General features: G+C 37.6%; 1 protein-coding gene across 1 annotated transcript in view; it reads right to left on the reverse strand.

Annotated features, from left to right (window-relative positions):
• Window positions 1-910: 910 nt before the first annotated feature.
• Window positions 911-12,451, reverse strand: part of LOC143022060 (uncharacterized) — a 65,227-nt gene continuing 53,686 nt past the window's right edge. Inside the window, exon 19 of the mRNA XM_076180007.1 lies at window positions 911-5,159. Coding sequence (XP_076036122.1) covers window positions 5,074-5,159 — 86 coding nt within the window. The 3' untranslated portion in view covers window positions 911-5,073. The remainder of the gene's footprint in view (window positions 5,160-12,451) is intronic.

Here is a 12,451-nt window from a genome sequence, read left to right on the forward strand (position 1 = left end):
AGGGATGATCCTTCTACGAGGAGATGAGAGGCTAATAAGGGTGGTGGATAGGAGTTAAATGGGTGGGAGTGGGTGCCTGCCTTGACTGGCTACCTTCCTTATAAGGCGAAAGAAGCCCTTGGTATACAGATAGGTAGACTTTCCATACTTTGGAGATAAATGGAGGTGATTGTTGATATAACGGTTTGCTATGAGTTTTGATGTGTTTGGTACATTTAGTGAATTTGTGCTCTTGCTCTCCTTCTCTCTTTTTAAAAAATATAGAAGAGCTTTGGATTTGGAAGAGCTATTGCTCCTTCCTTGTGTTGTCTTCTTTATTGTACTTATATTCATGGTAAACGTGACCTTACTTGGAGGGGGGGGGCAGTTCCTCAGCCAGGTCAGGGTGAGGGGGGGATATGTCAGAGGCACACTTTCTAGCCTCCTCACCATACAGAGTGAACAGAGTGGATTCTAAGAAGGGATGCTCAGTCATGCAGATTGCTGCTGAGCTGTACTAACCCCTAATGCCTGCCATGTGAATGGTGACGATGGCCTTCTAGAGACCACCATCTCCTACCTCCAACATCATGCACCATTGCCAGAATTCTGGGTTAGTAATGGAAAGAACTGAGTTATTGTTATTTAGTTGGAAGAAAGTTATGACAATGATTGAATGCATTGTCCGTCTCAGTTGTTATCACACTTTTTACTGACTTCCTTGGTTCCCGGTAGTCAATATCAGGAGGCATCATAAGGTCTTCGTAAGACAGTAATACATCTTCCTCCAGGAAAGAAAGGTCTACAGAAAGTACTAGCCCCCTGTTGGGTGGATACATCAACAAATTAATATACTTGTGTGTGCAAGCATATCATTACGTGCATTTAAAAAAATAGGCATGAGTGATGTGAAAAATAAAATATTCATCTGGAAATTTCTAGAATATTTATGATTGAAATTGCTGCACTCTTTTCAGAAAAGAACACAGAGCTTCATAATTGTGCAGCCTTGTCAAAAAAAAGTTTAACATGTCTGAATAAATAATACAACCAATCCTTCGTACATAAAGATATCTTTCCATAATATTAGGAAACAGTAAAACAGCTTTGAACTCTTCATCCAAGACTATTTCAATGCAATCTAATTCAAGGTTTCATTTTGGTTTCCTTACATAACTATCTTATTCAAAATTATATTTGTTTATAAAAACTCTCATGAGCTCATAAAAATGCATAACAATATAAATGCCAACATAGTCTTTGAACTTATTCAATATAAGAATGAAACAAATACACGTAGCTCTTCCTAAATGCCATCATCTCAAGCTGCCCATGTCAAGTTAGATGTGAAATCATGTAAGTTTGTACTCTACCTTTTATTTCACCCTCTCCCTCCCATCCCAAAGGTTCATCAAACAAATGAACTTCAGATCTAATGTGCTGTAATCTGCCTGAAATGAGTGCATTTGGGAAGAGCTACCTGTAGTTACCAAGCTAAACAATCTTATAATTATAATTCATAACCTTATCATATTTCTTATACATTTTCCTGACCCTTTAAATATCTGAAAACAATCCCTCTTTACTTATCAACAAATAGATCAAATAGTTACATTCAGCCAATATTTATATTTGACTAGACTGACAGAATACTACTGGGACAATCTGTCCAAAGTATTTCAATGTTTAGATATTCTAGAAAAATGTACCTTTCCTTCCTGAAAATACTTTACACAATACACTACCACTTGTCATCACCTATATTTGCAAAACTAAATTACAATAATAAAAATGCATCTTGAATATATATATGTTCCATATTAACAAATGAGATGAAGCAGTCCATCTTTATGATAAAGAAGCATCCAAGACAAGTGTTTCCTCTTGTGTTAATCACCGAACAAAAATAAAAACTTTCCCAGGCTGGAATCAACTCTTCTATTGGAAAGGTACAATCAGATATATCCAGTTGTAATTCAGCTACACTATTCAATACATAAACATCACCTTTTACTTCTGACTTCAGGTCTTTTTGAACACAAAATACATTAAATTACTATTCAAAAAATAATCACAAATTTCTCCTACTGAATAAGGAAATAAACTTTGGTTTGCCAACACAATGGACAAAGGTAAACAACTATTTTTGTGTATATAGTAGTAATGAGTATATATATATATATATATATGTAAATGAATTATGAATCTGTCAAGAATATGTGCACACAGAACAGTTTAACAAGATACAAATATACACATAAGAGTGTACTAACAGAGACAAACATAGCACACTGGAAATGCCATGAAAACCTATGATATAATCAACCAGAAACTATTACTCTGCTTGAAAACCAGACCTGATACAGTTGAGACCACATTATTTGCAAGGTCACAAAATCACATACCACACCTTGGCCTGATACCTTTAAAAAGAAAGTTCTAAACTATGAAATGTAAGAGGAAAAAGATAAGTACTTTATTTGTTGTCTCAAATCACACTTAACAAATCAATGGCAGGAGAAAGAATATAAAGGAGAGAGGGAGCACATGAGAACATGTGATAGAGAGATGGAGAGAGAGATGGAGATGGAGAGAGAGAGATGGAGAGAGAGAGAGAGAGATGGAGAGAGAGAGAGAGAGAGAGAGAGAGAGAGAGAGAGAGAGAGAGAGAGAGAGAGATGGAGAGAGAGAGAGAGAGAGAGAGAGAGAGAGAGAGAGAGAGAGAGAGAGAGAGAGAGATAAGAGAATAAAAAGGACCACAAGATATAGATAGAGAGAGAGAGATGGAGGGAGTTAGTTTATTGCAACATGTCATGCAGTACTGTTGACAGTCTCCACCCCAGTGGAGGTATCTTAGAGGTGACCCTCTGGCTGTTAGTGCATTTCCCTCTGCACAAGCATGGCCTACCTTTACCCAAACATGCTTTGATACAAAGAAGGCTTTATTGTAAGGACAGTGCATGTACACAGTAGGAAGGTATTTGACTGGCTGTATGTGTGTATGTGTGTCTGTGTGTGCATGCGCACATGTTTGTGTGTGTGTGATCTGAATAAGGCATCAAGCAATCCTGATAGGGTGCAAAATATGGGAAGGAGGTAGGAAGATATGAGAGAAAGAAATTGAAAAAGAAAGAAAGGAGAGAGAGAGAGAGGAGAGAGGAGAGAGAGAAGAGAGACTTACAAGAGACAGACAGACAGAAAAAGAGAGAGACAGAGAGAGAGGGAGAGACAGACAGAGAAAGAAAGAGACAGAGTGAGAGAGACAGACAGAGAGAGAGAGAGAGAGAGAGAGAGAGAGAGAGAGAGAGACAGACAGAGAGAGAATGAGAGGATATGAAAGGGGAGAGAGAGAGAAATCTACCATCACCATTAACTGGTGCTTCCTCCCTTGGGGTCAATATTGCACCAAAGAGTAACAGAGTCACAGAGGAGGTTCAGGAATATTGGAAGGTGATACAAAGGAAGGATAATAAATTGATTAAATTTCTTTTTTTGGGTGAAGACTAGTCTATCATAAAAGATGCTGCATGACTCTGGTCCAAAGGGGTGTCACAAATTTCCTTAAAAATATTCTATATATGCAGTCAATACCCTATGAGAGAGAGAGAGAGAGAAAGAAAGAAGTCAAGAGACAGAGAGATAAAGTAGGAGGACAGAGAGAGATGGGGGATGAAGAAGAGAATAACAGTTCAACAATAATAATTCTAATATTAATAGATTTCCCATAATAAAGGAGCATTGGTCTTCATACGTTGAAGATGATTTTTTTTTTTACATATACATAGGACTGTACAAATATATGCATACTGTACTTGTAGTTGCCTAGTTGCATTTACCCTGTGTTTTGCAGAAGTGAAGTTATTTGCATAGTATCCCATCTCTTCCACCTCTTTTTTTCAAAACAATTTTATTTTCCATATACTATACTGTACTTATGCTGGCATTCTGATCCAAATGTCTAGTATTCACCTTGGAAATTCTATATTTATTTTATTTTATCTATTATTTTATTTATATATATATATATTCTTCTTTCACATTTGTCATTAACACCAACTACTGGTAGTAAATTTTCCTCATAAATTTTATGCCCTCACTGATATACATTACAAAGTCTCCTGCCACAAGTGTGGGGAAAAAATCTGGTGAATAGTCTATAGCTTAAAAAATAAAATAAATAAATTAATAAAATACATAAATAGACAAATAAATAAATAACTTAGAAAAAAGGGGCTCATCACTCCTTGCCAGGGACTAAACTATAAGGGCAATAAGTCACTGGTACAGATGAAGGTTATCTAACCTTTCTGAGTTTTACCTCATACAATATATGAATACAAGCCCCATTGAGACAGCACTCATAACATGTGGGGCAAGACGAGCAGCAGGTGTTTGGGATTCCCAAGTAATACTTCTCACTTCCCCACTCCCCCAATATGTTTCAATCATGCAGAACTGGAAACCATAGCATAATGGCACATTGCTTAAGTCATGCTGATGCTATTCCCTCTGGTTTCCTGAACAAGCCCCCATACAGCTAAAACTCCCATTCCAAGGACGGGTTGACTTAATCCAGCTATAAGTTCTGTGGGTGTCCCTTTGTCTCCTCTACCAAGGGCCGCCTCTTGTCAACATAACTGTGAGTGAGATCAACATCATGCCACATGCTCACATACCTAGAATTGATGTTTATGAATTATACTGATAAGAAACCTTACATGAATCTCACAGATCAGTCACTGGCTTGATCCAAATTATATCAGCAATACCCCATGATTCCCTGATGACATTTGGTACCAAAGACATTGAAACACCTCTTCAAGTCAGCATTCACTGTCCATGTCTCACAGCTATACAGCAAAGCAGGGAGCTCAAGTAAAATGAGGCCTCTGATCTTTGTCCTCTTGCATATCAACAATACCATATACTGTGACTGAGCAAATCCATAACACTATGGGCAATGACAATCTTTCAAAGGACTTCCTGACATGACCCACTACTATCGTGCATAATACTGAAGAATGTGAAGATTTCCAAGACCACAATGTCCTCACTACATGCATGGACAAACTGAACTGTATCAGCCAGTAAGCCCTAACAACTCCAAGAGATACATAATCCTGGCAGCTTTGCCTCCCTGTGTAGTTTCCTGAGGGCTGCAACCAGGACCTCCCACAACTCTGCAAGAAGTACAGCATAATTGGCAAAGATAAAGTGCCAGTGCTGCCAATGAATGCTCCGCTGACCAACAACTTTGTCCAATATCCTGATCATGCAGGTACTGAAAAGTGCCAAGATGAGGTTGGACTTCTGCCTCACTTCTGAATTAATAAGAAAGAAGCCAGATACATCTCCTCTGCACTTCACAGCACTCTCTTCTAATAATCTTTACATGAACTTCAAAGATCTACAAATGATCCCAGAGTACTCTGCAATGTATTGGATCAAATGCCTTCCTAAAACTGTTGTATTTTGCAAGAAACCCCTGCCAGCACTTCACATAAATGGAAAGTGCCAAGATCCAATCACATGTTAACTTACCAGGCATGAACCCATACTACTCAAGCCTCTGGAACTGTAGATGGGAGCAAACCCACATCAAATACAGATGATCATGCACCTGCCAGCACTTCACATAAATGGAAAGTGCCAAGATCCAATCACATGTTAACTTACCAGGCATGAACCCATACTACTCAAGCCTCTGGAACTGTAGATTGGAGCAAACCCACATCAAATACAGATAATCATGCACCTTGCCTGCACACTGAGCAATGTAATACCATAGTAATTGTTGCAGTCCTGCTGGTCCCCTTTCCTTTTCAAGATAAGGATGACCAACACCTTTTTCTAGTCAACAGGAAATGGTACCAGACTGCCAAATGGCACAGTATCACATGCTACCTATGGATCATGGCCTCACCTCTGGCTTTCAACAACTCTGCATTGACACTGTAGATGCTAGCTGTCTTTCTTTTCTTCAACTTAATCAGAGCCACTGTCTTCAGAACATCAGGTAGGAGAAGCTGGCCATTCAAATGGTCAGCCATGTACAAATGCTCAAAATACTCAGCACTAAGCTCTGCACCCATTCATGTCTGACACTAATTACATTATCAACTCTTTGGACAGTGCTCAACTGGATTACAGATTTGGACCAGAATTTTCTCAAGGACCAGTAAGTAATCTGAGGCCTTTCTTATCCTCAGTGATTCTGCTGACATTCACCTCCTTAGTCCTCCTTAACCTCTTCAATACAAATTAAATATTCGTGTGCACATCAGGTTGCCTGATGTACGATGACGCATCACAAAATATAAAGTTACTGCTGTTCTACTCATTCTCTTTCACCCTGAATAAATATAATGTCACAGAAAACATGATCAAGCTTGTTCACAGAATACGGGGGTCACTCAGCTACAACAAAATGAATATAATCAGGAAGCAGATGCCAGCATTCTCATACACCCAACTTGTGGCTCATGACACATACACAGGTGTCTTTGTATTCAAGAAGTTAAGAGAGATCCAGTCCATTGATTCAGAATTAAATTGGTCCAAATCCCCAGCCAATCTGCCAGCATGACTCATCTCTATATTCTCCAGTGTCTCACAAGATGTCATTTCAACTTCTTGACCTTGGATACTCTTCTATGTACTCCTAGGCAGCTTTCAGAATTTCATGTTTGAAGGCATCCCACAGTTTTTCAGGGTCCTCAAACTTTTCAAATCTATTGGAGACTGCTACTTATACTCCTGAGCACATGCATCATTCCTACGCTTCTCAAGATGAAATCTTGGTGGATTACATCTCGAGATTCTCCTGGGCTTGACACGCAACTTGAGTGTTGCAACCACAAAGCTATGATTAGTGAACCCTACAGCTCTGTGAAGTCCTCTAATGAATACTAACAAGGGTGTAATTAACCTCTTCGATATGAGTCAAATTCTAGCATGCAGCCTCAGATGCCTGATGTACTACGATTCAGTGATGCATCACAATACTCACGTTACAAAATATAATCGCAGCTTTCATTCTTTCACTCTGAAAATATTAATAACTATAGAAAACACAATCACAAGCCAGTTCAAAGAATACTGGGGTCTCTCAGCTACAACTACAAAATAAATATAATCAAGACGCCGATGTCGACATCTTCGTCTACCCACTCGTGCCTCGTGACGCCTACATTGGTGTCATCATATGGAAGAGGTTAATCTCCTTTTCACACATCTGAAATTGCTACACCAAGTCCATCAGTAAGGCTCTCATCTCTGGAACTAGGAAACAGTAATCCTCAACATTCTGGATTTTGCAAAATTCAGGAGAGAAGTCAGTGTTTTTGGTTCCAGACTCATGGGAACCAACACATAATTTATAGCCAATGCAGTCTGTGTCAGTACCTGCACTGAAGTCACCCAGAACAAGAAGTGGGCATGGTGGGCACTGGTCAACTATAGAGTCAAGCCTAGCTTAGAACATCGTTTCAAGTCCTTATATCTACTAGAACATACTACAATAAGAAAGATGAAGCCCAAGGTGTTCTTCAACCTCACCAACATCATATGCTCATAAACTGGAGTAGCACCTATAATGGCAAGCTGCAGTTAATTAGCTATGCCTGTGACAAATACAGTGCATATCACTAGTATTCCCACCCTATCTTCATCTATTTCCGGATAACTATCAACCCCCAATAATTTTCTCTAAATGCCTTCTCTCCAAATCCTTCTTTCATTCAAACTTCCCCATTTCTATGACAGTACAAGCACTGGCTGTTAATTTCAAGCACACTACTTCTCTATGTCTTTTATAGAACTTCATAACTTTGTTTTCTGCTTTTTGTTGTTTTAGGATTATCTCTGATCATAATATTATAACTGGGACTGACAACAGGGATCTGCAAGTAGTGATCCTGGAAGATGGATATCATAGAATTGTCTCCTTGCAGCCAATATTCATAACTCACAAACACTCTCACCTCAATCTGGAGGTGCAGCCCTAAGGAGCTGACATTCGGTCTCTAGACTAAGTCAAAGACAATTATATCAACTTTGACCGTATTTACTCTGACTTTTCACATAGGTTGAAATGAAAAATAGTGACTGCTTCCTTCCTCCTCATACTATAAGATGGTGGTATAAAAATATTCCCATAATAGTACAACTTGACAATAGTCCATTGTTTCTTCCCAGAGATCTATAGGAGGACCTGACAACCAATGCCAGCCACTTTGGGGTTGCAGGTTTCATGTCAGTGAAACTCAAGGCAATAATTGTTATTAATAGGACAACAATGTATCCCTACACCAAATAATTTATACAGTTTGTACCAAGAAACTGACAGATATGTAATTTGTCCCACCATATCTATAATACCTTATGTAATTTGGTCACAAAAGCCTAAAATGTCTAATAAATATAATCATTTATGTCCAAGTTCAAAGTGTCTCTAAGATGAATTTTGTTTTTTAAATGTGATCAATCTACCTGTCACTGTTTAATGCCTCTTAACTCATCACTATCAAATCCCTGATGGATGCTCACTGGCCAAGCAGGTTAGAGCATTATTACTTCTGATGGAGGTCAAGGTGACAGCAGTTCAAATTCTCCTGCCAGTGAGTTGGACTAAAGGCATGGTTCATTAAATTTCACACTGCAGAAGGGACACTGTCCCTGCCTCCTGATAGGGGAAGTTCATGGTGTTAAACTGAATCATTGAATCATCATATCTTTGAGAGAATACCAGCATCACTGCCACTATCCGAATGTGAGTTATGTATGTTATATACAACTTTTATTCCTTCAGAATTGAAAATTTAGCACTGGAGTAGTGGAGTGGAAACTAAGGGGGAATGGTTCATTTTACCTCATATATGACTACTCCCCAAATCTGAACACCCTGTGGAATATATAATTTGGGTATAGGAGGTTTACTGTACACACACACAAACACAAATATGTATGTATGTATATATGTGTATACATACACACACACACACACTTTCAACGAACGGACGGCTTGAAGAACGCTCTGAAGAAAAGTGCAGATTGTGGATACCAACGCAAAGAGAAGTGCCTTTTTGTATTTGCAGGGGGGGGGAATTGCTCGTGAGGTAGTGGGAAAGTAAGGAAAGAGGAGAAGGGGAGGGATTGCTGGGAAAATGGAAGGTAATGAGGAAGTAGAGGACTTGGTCCAAATAGACCGCCGTAAAGTAAACAAAAGACCACAAGACGAGCTGGAGGACGACGGAATGTCTAATAAGAATGTAAAGATTAGAAGTATAGATAGGAACAATACAGTAGAAAGTGATGAGAATATTTTCAAGGGATTTAAAGAGAGTGGGGGGGACACAAACCCCCCCCGACTGACAAGACTAGAGATGAAGGTTGATAAGGTGATCGAGGACTTGGAGAGTAGGTTAGGTCATATGAACACCATTTTACAAAGGGTTGAAAGATTGGAAGAACTGGAAAAGGCGAATAGAAACTTAACTGATGAAATAGAAGAACTAAAAAGACAGTTAAGAGAGGTAAAGGGGGAGAATGAGGAATTGAAGAAGAATAGTAAAGAAAACAGAGAAACAATAGCTAAAGAAAGTAAAAATTGGAAGCAAACCCAAGAAGGAAATAAGATTTCATTCACTGACATAGTCAAACAGCAATTGAAAGAACATACTGAAGACTCAGTTATTAAAGTAATGAGACAAAAGGAGAATATAGTAAGGGATTTAGCAGACAAGAAGAAATGTATAATTATATTAGGAATGGAAGAGAAACACAACACAGATAGAACCACAAGAATCAAAGAGGAAAATGAAAAAGTAAGCCAATTACTAGAATCAGTTCAGGAAGATGAACCAGGAATTATGAAACAAATTGAAGAGAAATTTAGACTCGGAAAGTATAGCACAGACAAGACCAGACCAATTAAGATTAAATTCAAGTCACAAACAACGGCAGAGAATATCTTATCCAAAACAGGGAAACTAGCAACAAGAGAACAATACAAAAATATATGGATAAAAAGAGAAATGAATAAAGAGGAAAGAGAGGAAGAAAAGCAGAAAAGACTGGAAGCTAAGACAAAAAACGAGAACAGAACGGAGTCAGAGAAAGAGAGATTCTATTGGAGAGTAGTGAACATGAAACTAAGGAAGTTCGACACACAAAAGAAAAACATAAGGGAAACAGAGAACACAATGGAAGTGGCAGAAAACTAAGAGTGTCTTACACAAATATAGATGGATTAATAACAGGATTGAATGAGCTGAATGATTATTTGAAAGAAAAAGAACCGGACATAATGGGAATTGTAGAAACAAAATTAAAAGGCCCACTACCACCCAACAGTGTAGGACATGATGCATACAATTATTGGATTAGAAACAGAGAGAAAAAGCAAGGGGGTGGAGTTATGTTCCTGACTAAGAAGGATATAAATGTGAAAGGTGTCATATATGGAAAGAATACAGTAGAGATGATTATGATAGAAGTGGAAGACCGAGATAAGAAGAGCAGAAAATTTGTGATCAATTATGTGCCTCCGAAAACAGCCTCATGGGAGGAGAGTGAATATAAAAGTATGCTAGAGGACACAAAGATAGCATTAACTAAAATAATGGAAGACGGAGGAAGAATAGTTATGATGGGCGACTTTAATTGCAAAGAAATCTGCTGGGAAGAAATGACAGTAAAGAGTGGTGATGACTCATGGGGAAATGCTCTACTTGAGATGATTACTGACCATTCAATGACACAATGGATACAAGAGAACACTAGGTATAGAAATGAAGAAGAACCATCGAGGCTAGACTTAATAATTACATCTGAACCTAGAATAGTGGACAAGATTGAATATAAAACACCAATAGGTAAAAGTGACCACATATTGATTGAACTGGAACTTAATGAAGAAAAATATATGAAAAGAAATGAACAATATAGAAAAGGAAGAATGATGTATGAAAAAACAAACTTTGATAAAATAAGAGAATTCTTCCAACAAGAAAACTGGGAAGAAATATACAAAGAAGAAACATCAGTGGAAGAGAAATGGAATATTTTGACAAAAATTTACAAAAAAGGAGTGGAAAAGTATGTCCCAAGACAAAAACAAGAAAAAGAATATGTAAAATGCTGGTACAACAAAAGTTGTAGGGAGTTAAAAGACAAAAGAGACAAAGCCTGGACCAGATGGAAAAAACACAGAAGACCTGAAAAATGGAAAATATATACTGGTTATAGAAATGAATATGTACAAAAGTGCAGAGAGAAAAAAAGAAAATATGAAAAAGATGTTATAGAAAAGTGTAAAGATCAACCAAAACTATTCTACAGATTTGTAAACAATAAACTGAAAAACAAACAAGACTTGGAGAAATTAAGACAAGGAGGAGTTGAATACACTGAGGAAATGGAAATGGCAGAAATTATGAACAAACATTTTAAATCAGTGTTTACAAGGGAAAATATACAACCTGAAGAGATCGAGTGGAAAGAAAAAGTCCCCCCTATGGAAGAAATAGAAGTAACAAAGAATGAAATATTGACACACTTGGGTAATTTTGATGTCAGAAAATCGCATGGGCCAGATGAAATAGCAAACTGGATTCTGAAAGAATGCAGGAATGAACTGGCAGACAAAATACATAGCATAATAAGCAGTTCCTTAAAAGAAGGAAAAGTTCCAGAAGATTGGAAAAAAGCAAATATAGTACCTATATATAAAGGAGGAAATAAAGAAGAACCTACCAACTATAGACCAGTCTCTCTAACAAGTACAATAGCAAAAATTTGTGAAAGAATTATCAAAAGTAGATGGGTAAAATACTTGGAAAAAAACAACGTACTAAATCCAAGGCAATTTGGATTCAGACAAGGACGATCATGCGTCACCAATTTAATATGTTTCTATTCAAGGCTAATAGATATAATACAAGAAAGAGATGGATGGGCTGATTGTGCATTTCTAGACCTAAAAAAAGCTTTTGACAAAGTACCACATAAGAAGCTGCTTAAGAAATTAGAATATGAAGGAGGAATACAAGGTAAATTGCTAAATTGGATGGAAGACTTTTTGCAAGAAAGAAAAATGAGAGTAGTGATAAGAGATCAGCACTCAAAATGGAATGAAGTAATAAGCGGTGTCCCGCAGGGAACAGTTCTGGCCCCAATAATGTTTGCTATATATATTAATGATATGGATGAAGGAATTGAAAGCTATATGAGCTTCTTTGCAGATGATGCAAAATTACTGAAAAGAGTGAAAACTGAAGAAGATTGTGAATCACTACAGAGAGATCTAAATAAAGTACAAGAATGGAGTAGGAAGTGGGAGATGGAGTTCAATACAAAAAAGTGTAGTATAATGGAATTTGGAAAAAGCAAAAACAGAATAACAGGATCATATAATTTGGGAGAAGAAGGAATAAAAAGAGTAGAAAATGAGAAGGACCTGGGAGTCATTGTT

The sequence above is a fragment of the Oratosquilla oratoria genome, chromosome 43 (genome assembly GCF_046742065.1).
Source record: "Oratosquilla oratoria isolate Oo_2021 chromosome 43, ASM4674206v1, whole genome shotgun sequence".
NCBI classification, from domain to species: Eukaryota; Metazoa; Arthropoda; class Malacostraca; order Stomatopoda; family Squillidae; genus Oratosquilla; species Oratosquilla oratoria.